This window comes from Haemaphysalis longicornis, unplaced genomic scaffold (assembly GCF_048455015.1).
Source record: "Haemaphysalis longicornis isolate Haplotype H1 unplaced genomic scaffold, Haemaphysalis longicornis Haplotype H1 scaffold_2, whole genome shotgun sequence".
NCBI lineage: Eukaryota > Metazoa > Arthropoda > Arachnida > Ixodida > Ixodidae > Haemaphysalis > Haemaphysalis longicornis.
This window is the reverse complement of record NW_027526295.1, coordinates 238,757,008-238,777,549: the sequence shown is the minus strand read 5'-3', so window position 1 is coordinate 238,777,549 and position 20,542 is coordinate 238,757,008. Positions and strand designations below refer to the sequence as shown.

Genomic DNA, 20,542 nt, shown 5'->3' with positions numbered 1-20,542 from the left:
GTTCCACGCACTAAGGATTGATTCCAAAGTCTAGACCTCTATAAGTATCTACTTCCTTGAAAGCATCAGCGGAATGGCCATATGGGTGCAATGTTTTGAAGACCAAAAAGAGGCCTCACAGTGTCGTGAGTAAGAACACCAACTAGTCGTTACTACGCCCATTTCTGCGACTTGTATTACGATGAAAATAAACACGATTGATAAGATATATCATATTTTGTGTCTTGCACAAATTTAACTAACGAAGTATACTTTGGACAATTGCTAACGTAAAGATATATTACTGCCGTTAGGTCAAAGCTGCATCCAAAGTTTAGTATTATAAGTACGATCGTCACGTTCTTGTTGACACCACTAATGGCCCGCACATTCTTGTTGTGGTGTGGCAAGAAAGCTCATGCATAAAGCGTTGCCGAGGACATCTACGCTTGTGTGGTTTAAGATATGGGCACAAGATCGTTATCAGAAATGCTTATTTGCAGGGCTTTCACGCGAAACCTGCATGCGAAGATAGCTCTAGAAGACACCTGCGGCGCACATTAGCGGTTGTCGTTGAAGAAGAGAAACGAACAGAAATTTAGTTTGAATTGGCAGAACATCAAAACGTCTTATTTAAGGTATCACGCCGAATTATAACCCTTACTAATCGTTCCCTACAAATCTACACAAGATGCGCAGCCTAAACTCTCCACGTTCTGGAACAAGATGTTTTCGTCGTGATAACAAATTTCTCCATTTATATAGGTAAGAAATATGGTGCGAAATTTGAATGCTTCTGTTTGCAGTAGAAACGTTCGTGAAGTGACTGTAGCGCAGTATAAATTTCCCCTCACCTTCCCTACCAAGTGCGTCTCATAGCCGAGCTCCGTGAGGTATTGCGGCATCACTTGCACTTCCAGTGGAAGGCCCCAAGGTTCTGCTCCTTGGATCACTGCTTGCTGCATGCCTGCCCATTACACGAAGTGCAATGTAATCACGAAAAACAACAGAAAATGTTGGCATGGCTTTACAACAAGCATTATTACGACTCCTCAGTCCTGCAAGCTCGGTAGGTTTGCTTTTAGCAGGGGGGATAGGTCTTTTAGCGTTGGAGACAGGGATACATGTTGCACAGAACATAGAGTTTCGTACTAATATACACTAGAGGGAAATCTGGCGCCACTGTCTACGGGAGCCGCGATTCGGCGAGTGTTCCGTCATGTACCGGGCAGGCACATTCCACTTGTCCTTGGCATGGCTCAGGAACAGGCTAAAAAGTTGGCTGTGGCTGCAAAAAGCAACAATATTACTGTAGAAGGTTCATGAAATTAGTTTTGCTATTATGAGATTGAACCTCCAGAAAGATCAATTTGTCAGTGACTGTGTAGAAGCTTCATGCACGATGAACAAGAAAAAAATGTTACCCTTTTTTGATGATTTTGGCTTCGAGACAAAAAAGAAGCTATATGGCTATCTAAGCCAAGTAGGCGAGGAACGTCGCTAGCGGCAATGGCACCGCCCGCGGCAGGCCGTGACTGCAGCGACATATTTCCCTCTAGTATATATTAGTATGAAACTCGATGGCACAGAATAAAGGCGGACGCAGTTATCCTGCCTGATGAGCAGGTGGCATAGGCAGCGCGATCACGACACTAACATTTCTCACTGGACGTTGACGCAGATTCCGGCGTACACAGAGAGCACAAAGGAAGCCAACAAAGTTTCAGCCACACAGTTTTATAGTTATCACTTTGCCCGTGTTAGCCCAAACCGGGAACGTATACTTAGTGACGAGCTAACTGGCGGAGGATAACTTCTGAATCACGATCCACAACATTTTAGCAGTACCACGCTTACGCGGTTTGCTTTGCACAAATTCCGTGGTCGGGAAGTATACCTCGGAGTTTGCAGAAGAGCATTGTTCTGCTGCAGTCTCGTGCTGCAGTACAAAGGACTGCAGAAATAGCAACACGAGAACAATTCTACAAATGATGCGACAGCCTGTATTCATACATGCGTAAACACACGAAGTCCATGCACGTACCTTAAACAGTGTGCGAGAAGGGACATAATACGACAAGATATATTTGGTGCGTAGGAAGGTTGGCGACCTTCAAACGCAAGCATATCCAAATCTTCTAGTTCTTCAGAGAGTGCTTGTATGAAATTTTGTCGTTAGGAACAATTAACTTGAAGTAATGGGATTTCACACACCGCCTGCGTTGCCCTCCCGCCATAGATCGTTGGGGCTCCTAATTACCGGTTCTTCAGACTGTGGGGTGGACGTACCTGTGTGGATGGGGTACATGCCCGAAAGCAGCGCTGCGCGCGACGGCGTGCACAGTGGCTGCGTGTAATAGTTGTTCAGAATGATCCCATCCGCAGCCAAGGTGTCCAGGTTGGGCGTCGGGATTTGAGCCGAGCCGTGGAAGCTCACGTCGTCCCAACCCTGAGAAGACATCAGCCGTTCAGGTTTTCAGGTTTCAGGTTTTCAGGTTTTATTGAAAAATATTTGTATACAGGAGAAGAACAATGGCAATTATTATTATAGAAGGAGGTCCCAGAGTTTACACTGTCGAGGGGACCTCTTGTGCTGAGTACAAAACAAAAGCACACACTGGCAGGTAGAGCGTTACAGAGATCAGTGAAGCGATATTTGGCAAAGAACAAAAAAACATCAATAGTTCATCCGGGTTGTGTAATTATAAAAATACGTGTACGACCGGCAGGAAAATGTTTACAGTCTAATGAACGAGGCATTACATCCGGTATACGCGAGTCTCGTCACTCCGACGTTGTCCGTATGAGTCACTCATCTTACAGAATCTGTACGCATTGGATTACAAGTCATTAGAACAGCTTACCAAATCGTCAGGCTATGTCCTAGCTCGTACACTCTCCATGCGAATTTGCTATTTATTTGCGAGTCAGAAGCTTTTTTTCGCACATCTCTTGACTTTGTGCTTAGAGAATGAAAGACACATTAGACTAGAACCCGGGGAAAAGAACGAATAGGGAGTTTCACCCTTCACAAAGCCACGAGCCCGATTCACCTCTTTGGCATATGGACCACAAAATGATTCTTCCAGAGAAATCATCGGTTTGAACCCAATAAGTCCTTTTATATATTTGAGAACCATGCTTGGACTGTGCCACAAACAAAACTAGGTTATTCAACTTTGGAAATTATCTGATAGCGCGCGTTTTAATCTTTGCTAGAAGATGAAAAATGAACTAATTGGAATGCTGGTCATGCCAGCCACAAAATTATAAATGAACTTTGACTGAAGCTGCTGCTGTCGTTAGATTCATCAAAACTTTATTTCAACGAGCTCTTGGGGAAGGCTAAGAGTGTATTACCACCCCTTCGCTCTTTCTACAAAGCTATAAACATAACCGCTTTCCTTCCAGCTTGTAAAGGTGACCCCTTAAAGGGGCCATTAAGACAAAATTAAATTTTGTTTTATTCGAAAGATTTCGCGTTCTGTAGTGCCCTCAGCTCTTGCCAGGAAGGCTACGATGCTTTATTCACTGCGAAATTAATCAATTTAAGCTGAAATTTTGATTCTCGCGCCAAAAGGCGTGTTTGAACGACGTTTGCAATGACATCCATAAGAACAGGTCTTTTAGCTAAACTTGGTGTACAGCGGGGACTTGCTTACTGATGGTCAACCTAGATGTCGCCACCACACCACGGCAAGCCTTTTTGGTCAGATGACATGTCATCACCCCGATACAAAGGGGAAACCAATCGAAATCATCATCATCATCAAGCCGTTTTCAGCCTTTGGTTTGTTTGTGACCGTATTTAAACCTGGCTTGTTTTTCTTCATGGACAAAATAATCGTTTCGTGGCACTTGGTGCTCGGTCGACAAATATGGTCACGTAAGACACCGTCGCTTGCGTCAGTCGGCCAGTGTCGTCTGAGACAACCCCAAAGCCCCGAAGTGCTGGGCATCTAAACGAAGCATAGTGCGCGCAGTACTAAAAGCAGTATGCATCGGTACTTCTATGTTTACGTGTGCTTCCCTAATTTCCACTGTTTTTCCCACGATTCTTACTGGTATAAAAAGAATGGGCCTTAAATGTAAGCTCAAATATATTTGCGCTTACATTTAAGGCACATTCTTTTTATATCAGTAAGAATAGTGCGACAAACAGTGGAAATAGCTCGTTCGGCAAGCTTATATGTTCTGCCTAATTTTCGCTTGCTTTTACGGCCTCCGCCAGTCGAGAGCTGGCTGGCATGACATCATAGGTTCTCTTGCGGAAAAAGCGCTAGTGGGTCACATAGCCATTCCCTTTTATCCTAATTATATACAGCTTATTTGAGCGAAGTTCCCGTTAAAAGTGGAGTGGGCAAGATTCTTACGAGGCAATATTTTGAATGAACCAAACTTCCATTTAGTCTTTATGGTCCCTTTAAGCAATCAGAGTACCTACCAGATCATCGGCCATGACGATAACTATATTCGGTGGCTGCTTCCTGGCGAATGACTGGATGATTTGGCACAATGCCAGGAGCAGTAGGAGCAACTGTGCGGCCATCAACTGTTCGAGCCGATCCCGGCGATGCATGGCCCACCTTACGAGACAATAAGAGCAGAGAATTCCGCAGGATTGTAAATAACCACCGGACCTCTGACATGGACATCATTAGTAACAAAATTATAGTGCACCTGTGAATACGCGCATGTGTGTGTTGGGTACTACGTAGGGTCAATGAAAGTTCAGCCGTGTTATGTTAGCTTTGCTTTACAGCCTTATAGCTTGCACTGCAGATGAATAACAGAAATACTAGGAAATAACTTGTGGCTTAGGGACCAGATTTCCGACTAGTCCATAATAACTTGATGTAGTTAGCCGCTCTAGACAGCGGTTTCAAAGGAAAGATAACTGTCAAGTGAGACGTAACTTGGGTGTCTAAGAAACTAAGTGAGGGGTGCATATAAAATGAGAAGTCTACGATGTTGTTTGTGGTACGAGGGCAAGGCAAATGAAAGGAAGAGCACTGGGGATATTTTTGAGCTCGACAGGAAGTTCACCCAGCGCGAGGTAAAACTAAAGGAGAGTAGCGTCCTGAGAAAAGGTGCTTTCTGCATCATGGACAGAGGGACAAAAATAATTGTTCAACTACGTTACGGCGTGTTGCGCAGAATGCGTTTGTGATGATGTTGAGGTTAGGGAAAACTCATGACTCGGTGGTTCAAGACAGGAGCAACAAGTTGGGACACCGGATCGAACGACGAGGATAAACAAGACTTACGCTGGACATGCCATAAGGGCAAGGGGAGACGCTAACCAGGATACGTACACTTAACAAAAGCTACAAGCGACAGTTCGACGGAACCAAACTAGTGTAAACAGTGACTAATAGTCGCCCACACAAAAGTATGATTCAAGGTTCTCGCGTCGAGAAAGAGTCTTACGTGGTCGCTGCGCAGGGATGTCGTGGCGGGGGTTCAAGGCGCGAGCGACGCAGACGTCTTCGTAAGTAATTTCCCGGATCAAGGCGCAGCTGCTGAAGAAGCGAAAGGCTCAGGAAGAGAAGATGTGGCACTGTCAGTAGAAGAGCAGACGCACTGAAAACAGGGCCACAGCGTCGCGTTGCCAGTGGCGACGTGGTGTCTCGACGTTCTATATCAACGGTCGCAGAACACCTGGGTCCTCGCCGTCCTTACGACAGGCTTCCGAACCCTCGGACTCAACTTGAACATCGAGCCCGCCAGGCAACCTATCTTCCGGGCCCCCCTTTTTAGAAAGTTGTGGACACAACTATTTCAAGTTCCGGAGATGTGTGGTTTGAAGGAATTATTTAAAAGTGCCTTACAAGGGGCTACTTACAAGACAGTTGCACCACAAAAGTACACGAGAAACTATAATACAAAAGACGCACAGAATACACGACATTCAATGGTCACGACGTAAAACGTGTATTCATTTCGTCTAATTACACCCTGCTCATCTAGCCGGCACCAACGTTTTCAGTGCCTTTGATATAATGACGGTGAAAGCATACTCCTGAGGTGACAAACTCCATCGCAAAACCCTGTTGTTGACGTGTTTCGTGGACTGCAAGTACTGTAGAGGTTGATGGTCGCATTCGATAATGAACGGTTTGCCATAAAGGTAAATGTGAAATTTTCAGACTGCCCAGACCAGCGTTGAGCACTCGCACTCGATAGTGGAATATCGCCCTTCTCGCGGGAGAAGGTTGCGGCTTGCGTAGGCAACAGGATGCAATGTGTTATCCTCTCCAGCTTGTAGAAGTACGGCCCCAAGGCTTGCATTGGAGGCGTCTGTGCGCAATACGAGCTCTTTAGTGTCATCTGGGGCTTGAGACTAGTTTGTTATTCAGGTAATGGAAAGCCTTCTCCTGGGCTGGTCCCCAAGAGACGGTGTTCTTCTCGCCTTTCCGCGTAAGGTCCGTTAAGGGTTTGGCTAACCCGGCGTAGTTGGGTATGAAGCTCCGGTAGTAGCCGGTTAACCCAAGAAACGATTGGACGGCTTTGTTGGTGACTGGTGTCTTGGCGTCTTTGATTTTGTCTAGAGTTTTCTCGAGAGTTTCTACTTTGGATTCGCCTATTTGATGGCCGAGGAACGAAACACGGTGCTCCCTGAATTTATACTTGGATGGTTTGATCATGAGTTTGGCCTCTGACTCGCTCGAAAACTTGCTGTAGGGCTTCCAAGTGCTCGTCCCCGTGTAAGTGGCTATAATTACATCATCAAAATAGTGGTAGACATGGTTCAGCGTTAGCGGGGCTCCGAGGCAGTGCCCCTGCTTTTGTTAGTTTCGTATTTAAATTGTTGATACTGCTCCGCTACTCCCTTCCACGCTTTTCATTTCACTGCACTTAAGTTTGTATCAAAAGTAAACTTCGTTTTTTCAGCGCTAGAATCATATAAAAGATTTAAAAGCATTAGTGTAGTTTTGTACCCCGTGCAGAAGGCCGGTGCTCCTACGACTATTCAGGTACTCTTTTCTTGCCTTCTCTACAATTGCGTCTGCAGCATTCGCAAGGAGGTCCTTACTTACGTGAAGCAGTTCGGAGAGGAGCCGGTGGGGACATTCGTTGAGCGGGCGGTTGCCTGGAATGCTCCCCTTTAAACGGATGTTGCAATATTCTAAACAAAAAAGTAGTAAGTGCGGCATGGAAGAAGTTCATTGCCGCCAACTTCCTGCCCTCCGCTACATGCGCGACAAAACGTGCTTATGGTGGAAGTCAATGATACTGAGCCGCACTATACCCGAACTAGAAAACTTTCCGGTGCACTCACACCTGCTGCCGTTCGCAGTATAAAATAATATATACACTAGAATTAGAACACGTGTACATTGCTTTAAAAGAGCGTAGTCGTAAAACTTCAAGTTGGGTGAGTCGGACATTCAGGGGTTCTTTGGCAGCCAAAGAAAACGAAACAAGACAGAGAGAGAGAGAAAAGCAAACGGAAAGGCCGAGAAGTTATCCAGGCTTAGAGCTCGGATTGCTACTCCACACTGAGGAAGGTGTGGGCAGGGGATGAAAGAGAGGGAAGGCAAAAAAGAGGGGAAAAGAGCAGTGCCGCGCACACACCTTAGTCCCTTTGCGGGCACTATAGTCTTTCGGCTAAGCCTGCCTTTTTCCTTCATAAAACGCAAAAGGGCTTTTGTTGCCTTCTGCGAAGACGATTGTAAAGGTCGGTGTCCTAGAATAGTTTCTAGTGTGAACGGTTGATATTCCAATCGGTTGAGCTCGGCGGCCAAAACATGTCTTTCTGATGAATACAGCGGGCAACGACAAAGCATATGTTCGATTGCCTTTTCAACCTGGCAGGCCTCGCACTGGGCACTACTGGCCATCCCGATGAGAAAGAAGTAGGCTTTTGTGAAAGCCACTCCGAACCATAGTCTACAAAGTAAAGTAAACTGTGATCGAGACAACCCACAGTAGAGGGTCCTGGTTATGGAGGCGCGGATGTACAAAGTTCGGTGTATTCCATTGAATAAAGGAGGTCCTGCGCGCGAACTGACCTTGAAAGCGGAAGCAATATGATCCTTTCACTGTCATAGCCTGTCCGGGCAGCTGCATCAGCGGAAACATTGTCAGTGATTCCACAGTGACTTGGCAGCCACTGAAATAAAATATTATGGCCCTTTATGACAGCCTGGTAAAATAATGCTCGAATTTCTGTCACCAGTTGGTGCAAAGGACCGTAGCGCAGGGCTGTTCGGAAGCTTTGCAGGGCGCCTCTGGAGTGGGTAAAAATAGACCATTTTTGAGGAGGGGCTGCCATAATGTATTGCAGAGTTTCAAGGAGCCATGAAGAGAAAACACAAGTTTGGTTCATTCAAAAGATTGCCTCGTTAGAATCATACTAACACCACTTTTAACGTAAACTTCGCTCAAATAAGCTTTTTGAGGAGGAGCTGCCATAATGTATTGCAGAGCTTCAAGGAGCCATGAAGAGAAAACACAAGTTTGGTTCATTAAAAGATTGCCTCGTTAGAATCATACTAACACCACTTTTAACGTAAACGTCGCTCAAATAAGCTACATAATTAGTAAAAAAAAGGAATAGCCATGCGACCCACCAGCTCATTTTCCGCAACAGAACCTATGATGTCATTCGAGCCAGCTCTGCGATTGGCGGAGGCCGGCACAAGCAGACGCAAATTAGGTAGAGCTTAGAAGCTAGCCGAACGAGTGATTTGCGCTTAAATTTAGGGCACATTCTTTGCAAAGCAATAAGAATGGTGGGACAAACAGTGGAAGTTACGAAAGCACATGTAAACACAGAAGTACTGATGCGTACTTCTGTTGGTACTGCGCGCACTATGCTTAGTTTAGGTGCACAGCACTACGGGGCTTGGGGTTGTCTCAGACGACACTGGCCGATTGACGCAAGCAACGGTGTCTCAACGTGACCATATTTGTCGAGCGAGCGCTGTTTCAGGGAACGATTATTTTCTCGCAGAACAAAAGCAAGCCAGGTTTAAATGCGGTCAAAAATAAACCAAAGGCTTGCCACGGCATGGTGGCGTCATCTAGGTTCGGGTAACGCAAAGAAACGCGGGAACGCTCCAGCACCGTCGTAGAGGGTGGAGACACCCTTTCAACGGTCCCGTGCCGCCGCAATTGGGCCGACGTGCTCAACGCGTCGTTCCTTTCGTTTCCCACGAGACCTAGCAACGCGAAACAGATAGTATGATTCAAACTTCGCCAGTAAACCGCGTTGTGGCGATAGTTTTATCGCGGTTTTGACACAATTACTTTCTCCGAAGGCAGGCGAGCGACCCAAAATGGCGGCGCCAGCGTAGTATACGTGTCTCTACCCCGTACGCCGGATGTATGAATGAAGGTATTCTAGGCTGCAGAGCGGTCGGTTCCTGTGATGTCATTGCAGACCCCGAAAACAAACAATTTAGCGGGAAAATCAAAATTTTAACTTAGATTGAATAATTTCTCAGTGAATAAAGCATAGTTTGTATCCGGACAAGCGCTGGGGGCACTATAAATCACGAAATCTTACGAATAAAACAAACTTGCGTTTTCTCTTGATGGCTCCTTTCACGGATGGCTGCAAGTTCAGTAGCTGTCGAGCTCGTGGCATGGGCAAAACGGAATCGAATTTCGGTTGATTCTGATGGTATAACCACCGCACCTGCCGAGCTCGAGGACGTCACAGAACCATCTGTGTATATACGCTTCCGGTCATTGTGTTGGTCGTGCAGTAACTGCATGGAAAACTGTCTGAGAGCCAGTGGGGGTATGTCGGCCTTCTTTCCAACGCCCAGAACATGCAGACGAATCTCAGGGGTTGCCAGGCACCACAACGGGGAGACGGGTGTGACCGCAGGCATGTAACTTGATGGTACTTCAGCCCTGCTCACTGCAACAATGGCTGCAAAAGAAGAGTGTTGATGACTTCGAGGAAGCTACACAAGTTGGTGACATGGTAGCCTCGTGAGGAGCCTGATGTGTAGGCGTAGCGTCTCAGTGGTCACATAAGTTGCTAAAGGATGGTCTTGGGCAATGTATATTGTTCCCACTGTTGACGCAGATCGCTGCAAACAAAGACAGGTGCGGAGAGCCTGCGGCTAAAGGTTAGTGGAGAATGTACTGGATATCGCTGGCAAGCTGTAACCAAAACTCTCAGGAACAGCGCCTGGTGCAGCTGCAGCATTCCTCTGACCGATGTTCCCCACGTCTTTCCAGTGGGAAATGTGAAAATGTGGGCGATGGCGGTGAGTTTCTTCTATAAGAAAGACACGTGCGCTCCATGACATGTCCCTTTGATGACCACGCCAAGCAATTTGTGATTTCTGGAGCACGGTATCGACTTTCCATTAATGGTGATGGGATATAGGGACATGTGTTTGCGAGTAAGTGCAACCACCACGCACTTGTCACTAGAAATGCTCAGTCCTTGCTTTCGGAGGTATGCTCTCGTCACATTGGCCGCTTTTTGAAGTCGTGCTCGCAGCTGAGGTCGATTGACACCTGAAGCCCACAGACAGATGTTATCGGCGTAAATGGATACATAGACAGTCTTCGGTAAAGCGTTTACGATCACGATTATAGCGAGTTTGAAAAGGGTTGGGCTTAGCATCCCACCTGGAGGAATACTGCTTTGAATGGTGCGCTGCGATGTTGAGCCGTATTCTGCAATTACAAAGAATGATCTTCCGGACAAGTAGCTGCGCATCCATTTGTAAGTTCGGCCACCGAGTCCGAAGTGCTGAAGGGCGTCTAGCATAGCCTCATGAAACACATTATCATAGGCCCCCTTGATGTCAAGAAAGAGGGCTGCTGAGAGACGTTTTCTGCTTTTTTCGTGCTGTACAAACGTGACTGAATCTACCACACAGTCGAGAACAATATGCCCTCGTCGAAAACCAGCCATAGCCTCCGGATATGCATTGTAGTATTCGAGGTACCACTGCAGCCGCTTGAGAATCATCTTTTCCATGACCTTACCAAGGCAGCTTGCCAGGGCAATAGGACGGTACGACGCCAGGCCAAGGGGAGATTTGCCAGGCTTTAGCAAGGGAATGAGACGGCGTTGTGGGGTGCGACAACCACCATCTGTCTATGTCTGATTAAATAGATCCAGAAGCAGTTGTCGAGCTTCAGGGCCAAGGTGGCACAAGGTGAAGTACGTTACTCCAACCACCTTCCCAGTGGGGATTGGAGCCAATTTTTTACTGGGGGGGGGGGGGGGGAGGGGGTACGACGACATCTCTCCATGTTTGATTTAATAGATCCAGAAGCGTTTGTCGTGCTCCATTTTCAAGGTGGAGGACGTTGCTCCATCATGACACTGTGAGGAAGGACGCCTGCAGGATGGCAGGGTTGCCTCTAACTTTTCTGTTGAAAAGAAAACGTCCATATGTTCATCACGAGAATTGAGGTCTTGGCTGTTCCCCGTAGATCCAACCTTACCGGTTGTAGCAGCCACACTCACGCAGAAATCTTCCGCAACTTACAACTCCCGATGGTTTTCATGGAGTGCCAATGCCTTGAACAGGCATTCCAGCTGCACAGGCGTCACAAGTCCATGCACTGTTCTCCATATAGAGGACAGAAGCTTCCGAGGGTCGAGGGACTCACAAACCGATTCCCACCTGTGTGCGTGAACCTGTGCGATGCGCCGCTGTATTTTCTTCTGTGTGCGTGGTAAATCGTGCAGGGATTTTGTAAGCCTGTACCGTCACTCGGCGCACCGTCTAATTGCGCGCAGGCATTCAAGTTCGATGTCAAAATCCGTGACTCTTGCAGACAATGTGGTATATGTCCTGGATGATTGGGTTGCATTACGGATATCAACCTCTAGGCTTGTTGAAAGCCCATCTCGGCAGGAGTCTTCCATCAGGGATTCGAATTTCGGCCAGTCAATATAAGTGGTCACAGTGAGCAAAAAAGAGTGTTGGAATCCCATAATCTTGACGCTTGTCGGAATATGGTCGCTGCGGTGAGTTTCAATATCAGTAAACCAGCGTAGACAGCCAGCCAAACGCGTCGAAGCCAAGGTAAGATCGAGAGAGCTCCCGTATGATGTGCCAGGGAGAAATGTAGGGCTGCCAACGATGCGATTCTTCGGCCACTGTTTCTTGGAGCTTCTTGGAGCTGCTTCTTGGAGCTTCTCCAAGTGGGTGCTGGGCATTGAAGTCTGCGGTGATGATCCAGCGCGGGGTGTTGTTCTGAAGATATACTCTAATCTCTGGCCGTCAATATTAGCTAATGGCGAAATGTACGCGCCAAGAAGCGTGAAGGAGAGCTTCTGTTTCTTTACAGTTAGGCACACAGATTGGTTGGTGTCATGCGGCCGTAATGAGTGCACTGCATAGGTGAGTTCTCGGCGGACGAATACCATTACTTTACTGCGTTGACCACAAGTAGAGGATTCGATGCTTTGATAGCTGGATTGGAGTGGGTAGGTTTTGCTCACATATCACAATAATCGGGAAAAGATTTGTAAGCACAAACTGCCGAATATCAGAAATTCGAAGTTTCAGGCTTTTAGCATTCCACTGAAAAATGGGAGCTCCACGTATTTCCTGTCGAAATGATGAAGACACATGGGCCATAATGTCACTCTAGGATAGCTAGTAGGGGATCCAAGGCGTCCAGAAACTTCTATAGCGCACGAGGTAACTTCTATAGCGCACGAAACTTCTATAGCGCATGAGCGCCCTCGGCACTGCAATGACTTGCATATCTTCTTTCTTCGAAGAGGCATTCGGAGTCTGATGAGGCTTAGCATCCTCCCGTCGGCGCTCCGCAGGTGACAGAGACGGTAGCCTGGGACAACCCTCCGCCGTTGGGGACGACTTGCCAGTTTTGTTGGCTTTTCCAGTTGAAGCTGTGGCCAAGCAGCTAGTTGGCTCCGCTGATGGTGGCGATGCAGCTGGATATAGCGACTGGGGCGGTGGCGGAGGCAGTGCTTGTGACGCTGGGGGATCCTCCCGTGAGAGGTTGTGGCCGTCCTTTTTCACGGCAGCGCTCCATGACGTACGCTGCCGCGATCGTCTGCGTCATCGCACTTTTGCTGATGCATCTTTATATGAGGAGCGGTCTTTTACCATCTGCTTCAGTACCTTCTGTTCCTCTTTTAGGCTAGGGCAGGTCTTCTAGAAGGCGTTTGTGTGCACCTTGACAGTTGGCACATTTAAGGACATCTACGGTGCAAGCTTTGGCATCGTGAGGCTCTGAACATTTGGAGCATACAGTGGCGTGTCCACAAAGGCTGCTTACATGGCCGATCTTCAGGCATAATGGTTTCGGCACGATAGGTCGAACTGTGTGCCGAAAGTAGCCAAACTTCACGTGTGTCGGGATGTAGTCACCTTGAAAAACAAGCTTAACGCAGCGGGATTTTCCCAGGCGAGTGACCTGCTTGATGGTCGTGCCTTCCGTCACCGGTTTAATGAGAATGGGTAAGTCGGCATCTGGAATGGAGACGTCGGCATCATAGACGAAGCTCACGGAAGCGCCCTGGCCTGCAGATATGTATGCTCGAAATTTCATTTCTCCCAGAACCGTCAGTTAATGAAACGTTTCAACTGCAGCTGAATGCTCGACGTCTATGGCCAAAATATTCTTTCGTGTGTTTATTCTGACCTCCTTAATTTTCCCCGGCAGAATAGCTTCCAAGGAAACAGAAATCACTTGCCGATTGAGCGCCCTGAGGTTGTCGTTCGTGGACTCGGGCACGAACAAGGCGGTATGAACAGGGGGCCTTGCCGGGGTAGTTACCGTCGATGCGCACGACGTTGAGGGCGCTCCACTCGACTGCGAAGCCACTGCCCGCAGCCTTCTTTTCGCCTTCTTTTCGAGAACCAACTGGAGTAAAGCTGTAGACTGGGCTAGTTGGTAAATCATAGTGATCAAATGTAGCGCAGCCGAAACACACGGGACGGAAAGAATACACACGGACGAGAGCGTACTTCCAACTGATTATTCACATGAGGGCAAATATATATGCTTAGCCTTAGCAGGAACAATAAAAAGAGGAAAAACAAAAACAAAACTAAAAATACTGACAAAGAAAGAGGGAGTACACCCAACACGCGCCAAACATTTTGACAATTACAGTGTCCTGTCGCGTATGGCATCACATTGCAGGAAGTGTAGTTCACGGTCAGATAACGCAACCGACGGTTTGGTAACACAGTCGTTCCTTTCACGCGCCATCTAGCTGCCTCACTGATTAAGCGCGCTTGCTTGTCCTTAATTATCTCGGCTACTGTGGTGCCAGGGAGCTGCGAAGAGACTTGCCTATTCGTTCTTGAATGCTTGGAAGAAGCATCGTTTACTCCATCTGACCCCGCATACTTTCCGGCATTTGGATCGTGCACTGCGTCTTCAATTTCCTGTGCTGTAATGGAAGCAGTTTGGATTGGGAGAGGGATGCCTGCACGTGCAAAATTACACAGAACATGCACTCCTCCGTGTAACGACCACGATGGTTGAGCGCTAGGGAAGCTATAGAATGTCCGTATCAGGAAAGCACAAGAGAGCACAATCGCAGTGAAGTAAACCGTACCGATAGGAAAGCCCTTATGCGTTCGGTAAAGTGATGGGATATGGGTCCACTCGCTTCTGAGTTGATTTGTTTGGGAGCAGGAGGAGGAGGATAAACATCTTTACTGTGGGAAAAAGTTGCGTGGACTCTTCAGGAGGTGAAGTCCTCAGTCCGCGACTCCATACGCCTTGCCAGCCGCTACAGCCCGCTCCACCTGCCGAAGCTGGTCGGACAGACATTAACTGGACAGCGCGCGCCTCCAGAGCTCGGGAGAGTTGCGGGGCTTGGGGAGACGGTAGGAGGGGCATCCACCAACCACGTGGAAAAGTGTGCAGCCTTCTCCACAAAAGGGCAGCTAGGGGAAATAATTTGTTCGGAGTAGTGGCAGACTCTTTTTGGGTGGGGAAATGTTTTTGTTTCAAGGCACGGTATACTGGCGCGCCTGCTCGATAGATTGGTGTCGGTGGGGTAGGGGAAGGGTGTGTCGGGCCAGGCGTAGATGTTGGGTCATTTCTGTGTACGTCAGGAGGGGAGTAAATCTCTCCGAGGCGGCACTTTCTTTACTCCTCGTGCGGCATGTCATTTCTCGCGCGAGGTCGTGCGCTGTTTCGTTCCCTTTCACTCCCAGATGGGCTGGAGTCCATATGATCTGGATCTGTCGCGGCGGCGAATGGCGGAGTGGCATTGCGCGGGACGTGATTTTAGGAAGCTTTGCGTTCATATGCCTTGTCGCTTCGATAGAGCGATAGTTGATTGTTTTTCTCCTCTCCTTTTTTTTTTTTTTTTTTGCGAGGTGGATGTGCGCGTGCCCGAACGCGGTGCGCCTCGCTTTTCGGGTTTTTTTAATGCGTAGCATTCTTTGCCGAGTACTTCCACAGCCAGGAGCGTGTAACGCCCTTCATTTCCACAAACATGCAGATTTCGCGAAAGTTCCAAATGTAATCCTTGTAATAACGTGAACGGAGATAATTGGTAGAACGAAGTTCTGAAAAACTAAACACAAGAAAAATATTTTAAAAATATGGAGAATGTCAAAACGTATACCGCATTGTATTTCCACAATAATGCAGATTTCGCAAAATTCCCACCTGTAATCATTATACTAGCGTAAATGGAGATAATTTCTCGAACGAAATTTTGTAGAACTGAAAGGAGGAGAAGGAATAAACTTTATTTATGCGAGCCTTAGGTGCTGCTGTCTGGGCACCCGCCGCTGTCTGGGTCACCTGTGCCACCCACTGCTCGTAAGTAGGTTGGGGATTGGGAGTAAGGGACGGGGTTTCTTGACACCCCCATACCAGATGGTATAGGGTTCCAGGATGGGGGCAGTATTTGCAAGATGCGGGGTAGAGGGTGGGGTGCATTGCATGGAATAGGGTATTGTTGGGTTAACAGTTTGTAGTCGCCGGAGTATTGCACCTTCGGTTCTGGATAGGTGTGGGTGGGGTGCTGGGTATTGTTGGCGACCGCGCCGGTAGTGGGCGAGTATATCGGCGTATTTTCTCAGGGGCGTAGGCTTCAGGATGTCGTCATCTTGTAGTTTGTCACCCTCTTGGGAAACAGCCAGGTGTGTATGCGCGCGGGCGCGGCGTGCGCCGACTCATTTCCTTTGAGGGTTTCGTGGCCAGGTGACCAGACAATCTGTAGTTCAGGAAGTCGCTTAATTTGTTTTAGTATATCCAATGCTAATAGGTATATTCGTCCAATCAAGAACTTGCGGCATGCAGCTTGGGAGTCTGTCAGTATAACTGTGTAGTCTTCGCATAGCAACTTCTTCGGCTGTTTCTATAGATTTTGTAATGGTCGTGACTGCGGTTAACTCTTTTCCGTTAGCGTCGGTCACACTGGCAGCGTGGGCAGATTTGTGGGGGTATGGAGAGGCGTCTGCATAGCGAGTGAAGGGGAGGTGGTCGTAGTGCACATGGATTGCTCGTGCTGTTGCTGCTCGTCGTGCCTTGTTATAGGTCGGATGCATGTTACGTGTGATTGGAGCCACTCTGATGTGTTGTCGAATTGGTCCGGGAATGCGTGTCTTCTCGTCTTGCTGTAGTGGGCTCGAATACCCTATAGCCGGCGGAGGGTCGCTCTTCCCGTGGTGGTGAGTTGGAGGCGTGTGAATTGAGAAATTCGGTGCGCTTCTTGGATTTCTTCCCACGTATTGTGGACGCCCAGTTGTAGTAGCTTGCTTGTCGGCGTTTTAGGGGGCAATCCTAGTGCGGTTTTGTAGGCTTGCCGTATCGCGGTGTTGAGTTTGTTTCGTTCGGAGGGTGGTAGGGCTAGGTAAGGAGCACAGTATGCAATCCGCCTGATAAGAATGGCTTGGATTATGTGCAGAGTATCAGATTATTGGAGGCCAAATCTTCGGTGAGAAATTCGATGGATAAGATGCATTAATTGTGAACCGGTAAAACACAAAAGTGAAAGGTGCCTTCACAGGAGCAGTTGAATGTTTATTGCGCATCGATGTGAACTTGCACGTCGCTATTTATATTTCATCGGTATGGCACCCTTAACGCATCAACGTTAGACACTGGATTGTACGCGCTGCAGCATTGCATAAATCCGACTGAAACCGCAGGCACTCGCAAACCGTGTGTGCGAATGAAAACACACGGGTTGTCAGCGAATCGTTTGAACACACGGTCCGCTGCTCCTTTCGTGTCACGAGCACGACATGCCCAAGTCGGCTTCTCCGCAGCTTACGCTGCACGTCCCCCGTGCCATAGAGTTTCATACTAATATATACTAGGGAGAAATCTGGCGCTGCATTCCCTAGCCGCCGTGGGTGGCGCCATAGAAGCTAGCGACGTTCCTCGCCTACTTGGCTTGGTTAGGCGCATGGCTTGTTTTTTGTCTCGAAGCCAAAATCGACAAAAACGGGTAACATATTGTTTTCATGTTCATCTTGCATGAAGCTTCTAAATAATCCCTGACAAATAAATCTTTCTGGAGCTTTAGTTTTATAATAACAAAACAAATTTGATTATTCTTCTGCAGAACATTGTTGATTTTTTGCAGCCAGAGGCAACTTTCCCGCCTGTTCGTGAGCCATGCCAAGCATAGAGTTTCTCATTGAGAAACTCTATGATGCCAAGGACAAGTGGAACGTGCCTGCCGGTACATGTCGGAACGCTCGCTGAAGCGCGGCTCCCCTAGAAAGTGGCGCCAGATTTCCCTCTAGTTTATATAAGTATGAAACTCTTATCCCCGTACACGTAGGTGCTTGATTCGACGCGCCAACTGTCGGCGCTCATTAGCGTCATGATGCACTACTTCGCTTCGCCTCTCCTAGATGGCAGGACCATCTGAAAGTAAGGATATAAGGCGCGTTTGTCAGTCTATTCTCGCGTCTGTTCATTGCGCAGTCGGAAGCGCGTTTCGTACCTCCCGTTGCGGTGAAAGAGTTCGTGGCTCGAATCCCGGCGCAGCCACGTCAATCGAAGTTTTTCTGTCGATGTCATTTCGGTGACGGACATGACGTCGTGCGATCTTGGTAAACCCCGGCATAAAACAATTTCGTGTTAATATTTTAAAAAATACGTCAAATTTCTAAGCATATAACGCATGACATTTTCGCAATAGTGAAGATTCCGCGATCGTTATAATAGTGTAATTCGCGATGATGGGTCGGACAGGATATAGAAAAAACAAAAAAATTGGCTGGAAAAAGCTCACACTCAAGACAGGCGGCATAAGAATGCTATGGATTAGTAGATAATTCTCTGAATTTCTGCAGAATTTTTTTTTATTTTCCTTTACCGCTGGCGCTGCCGCAAGGGGGGGGGGGGTTGGGCGTGAGGCATTATACTCGGTCTTTCTTTCTGGCTTCTCTCACTCCGCGTCACGGAGACGAAGATTCGCTTCCCGCCGTTGACACATTTTCTTACTTTTCTTTTCTTTTTTTTTTTTTTTTGCTTTCCTTTCGGTCTTATGAATGCTCCGCCAAGCGACAGCGGTGGCGATCACTACGAAAGTTCACCTTACCAGAATAGTACGTCTGAAGCCCGTTCTACACGGTGCGAATTTCTTCTGTGAATTCGCAGCTGTGGCATCCCTGGTGCGACAAAACGATCTATTTTTCAATTTTAGATGCGACGCTGAGAGGAGCATCTCTTGCCGGCGGCCCTGTCCTGCGTCCGTCGTCGTTGTCGTCCGCGTCGGCACAGCTGCGTCTCTCCTCCGCTCACCCCCTCTCCTCTCTCCGATAGCGAACACTGTCGCCCAACATCTGCGGGCGCGTGGCGCAGCGCACTCTCACTCCGCCGGTGGACGGCGCTGCGCACTGTGCGCATGTGCAGTACTCCCTCTCTCCGCGGTCTCCTCTCCTTCGGGTGCGCTGCGCATATAAGCGGAATGCCGCGTCCGGCCGGTCTCTCAGTCGACGGTCACCCGCGCTTGCGCTTGCGCTTGCGCTTGCTCTCTCGCAGTACCGACGATTGCTTGATGCGACGGTTCCTTTAATAAAGCCTCCGTCTAAACGACAACAACAACAACGTCTCTCATTGTGCTCAAAATTATGCCCGCATCCCCTCGCGTGGAACCCAATGATGTGATTGAAACGCAATTCTCGTTCACTACGCGTTTCACGCAATTCGACTAATCGACCTAACGGAAACACCCAACAGAACCCCCTTCAGCGTCACATCACACCAGGGTTCCCGCGAGGGGAGGTGGGCATAATTTTTTCACTGTTGCGTCAAATTTCCAAATGCCAAGCTGCGTTCACAGGAGACGTTTGACTGCTCCAAAGATTTGCAGTTTGCCGCAGCAATGTGAATAGATGGTTTTGCCACTCCAGAGGCACCGCAGCTGCGAATTCGCAGGCGAAATTCGCAACATGTAGAACGGGCTTGAAGTGGTCCATGTGAAGCGGATTTTTTTTTTTTGCATTCAGTCTGTGGTAAACCAAAGAAACGTACTTATGCTGTCCGGTATATCAGGGAATTCGGCTTAACCGAGTTCGTTTTAGCGGGAGTCTACTGTAATAGCACAAATGAAAACAACAGGCTGAATGGAATTTTGAAAAACCAGAAAATACCAAAAATAGAAAAAAAGTGAAATAAATGAAGCGGCGAATAAAAGAATATGCATCTTATACATCTAATCCAAAAAACCAAGAATAAAGTAAAGAAGTCCGGTAAAAAAATGACAAAAACACGAGCAAAAAATTTCGAAAACGCACCAACGCGGCACTATGCCTTGCATCTGCTGAAAAACACATCATACCCAAAGTAAGGGCCCTTAGTCGCGTTAATTGTGTAATTCACATAATTGGCCAGAAGAAAACGAAGCAGATTTAGAAACAATAAAATAACCCAACCTCTTTCGATACGCATTGACAAATCTGGCGGTAAACACCTAGCAATCTTATACAAACGGCGTGAAATGCTACGCATTCGTAGACAATTCTCTGGATTTCAGCGGAATTTCTACCTTTTGGGCGGTCGGCCATTTTGTGAGTGCCATCATCGGGCCATTTTGTTAACCATGGACTCGGAATTTTAGACTAAGGTTGTTAAGTAATGCTTTTGAGTTAAAAAAGCACCCGGAGGGTTGGGGGCGGCCAGGGCGCGTCGATGTGCGGATGAGGGGCAGGGGGATTACGACATTTAATAAGCGACTGTTTGTGACATTGGACAAGATTTCAACGGGAAAAGACATTACACCGTCCGCCGAATTACATCCCGGCAATGAAAATAGAAGCACAAGGTCCACGTTTGTCTTTGTTTGCGTGTGTTCGTGATCGCCAGTTTGTGACGAGTATTTCCTTTTTTATTGTCAACCCGGAAAGGCTGTCACAACCACGGAGCCCATATTCCGTTGTTGTTGTCGGGATAACCCCTAGGATCGATCGGCTGGTTTCCCGGTGGCACGGCCGCAGAGATGTATCGGTCCAGCCTTTTCTGCAGGGAGGCCACCACCTGAATGTTGACGGGAAGAGAAAAATCGACTCAACGCTGAAAAACGCAACCTGCGTCCACCACGTTCGATAGTTGACGGGGGCGTGGTCGGACATTGTTCGAGCTTAGGGATTCAGCTAAAACGCTCGTTTAA

The 20,542-nt window shown here is 47.8% G+C and overlaps 2 protein-coding genes across 2 annotated transcripts in view; both read right to left on the bottom strand.

Moving 5' to 3' along the window:
• The window catches only part of LOC144167707 (arylsulfatase B-like), a 31,556-nt gene extending 26,971 nt beyond the window's left edge, over positions 1 to 4,585 (bottom strand). The window contains exons 1-3 of the mRNA XM_077696892.1: positions 4,424 to 4,585; positions 2,269 to 2,428; positions 834 to 946 (exon numbers count right to left, since the gene is read on the bottom strand). Of these exons, the coding sequence (XP_077553018.1) occupies positions 834 to 946; positions 2,269 to 2,428; positions 4,424 to 4,558 (408 nt within the window). The 5' untranslated portion in view covers positions 4,559 to 4,585. The remainder of the gene's footprint in view (positions 1 to 833; positions 947 to 2,268; positions 2,429 to 4,423) is intronic.
• Positions 4,586 to 20,198: 15,613 nt separating this feature from the next.
• LOC144170217 (arylsulfatase B-like) overlaps positions 20,199 to 20,542 on the bottom strand; it is a 38,453-nt gene continuing 38,109 nt past the window's right edge. The window contains exon 11 of the mRNA XM_077699867.1: positions 20,199 to 20,409. Coding sequence (XP_077555993.1) covers positions 20,284 to 20,409 — 126 coding nt within the window. The 3' untranslated portion in view covers positions 20,199 to 20,283. The remainder of the gene's footprint in view (positions 20,410 to 20,542) is intronic.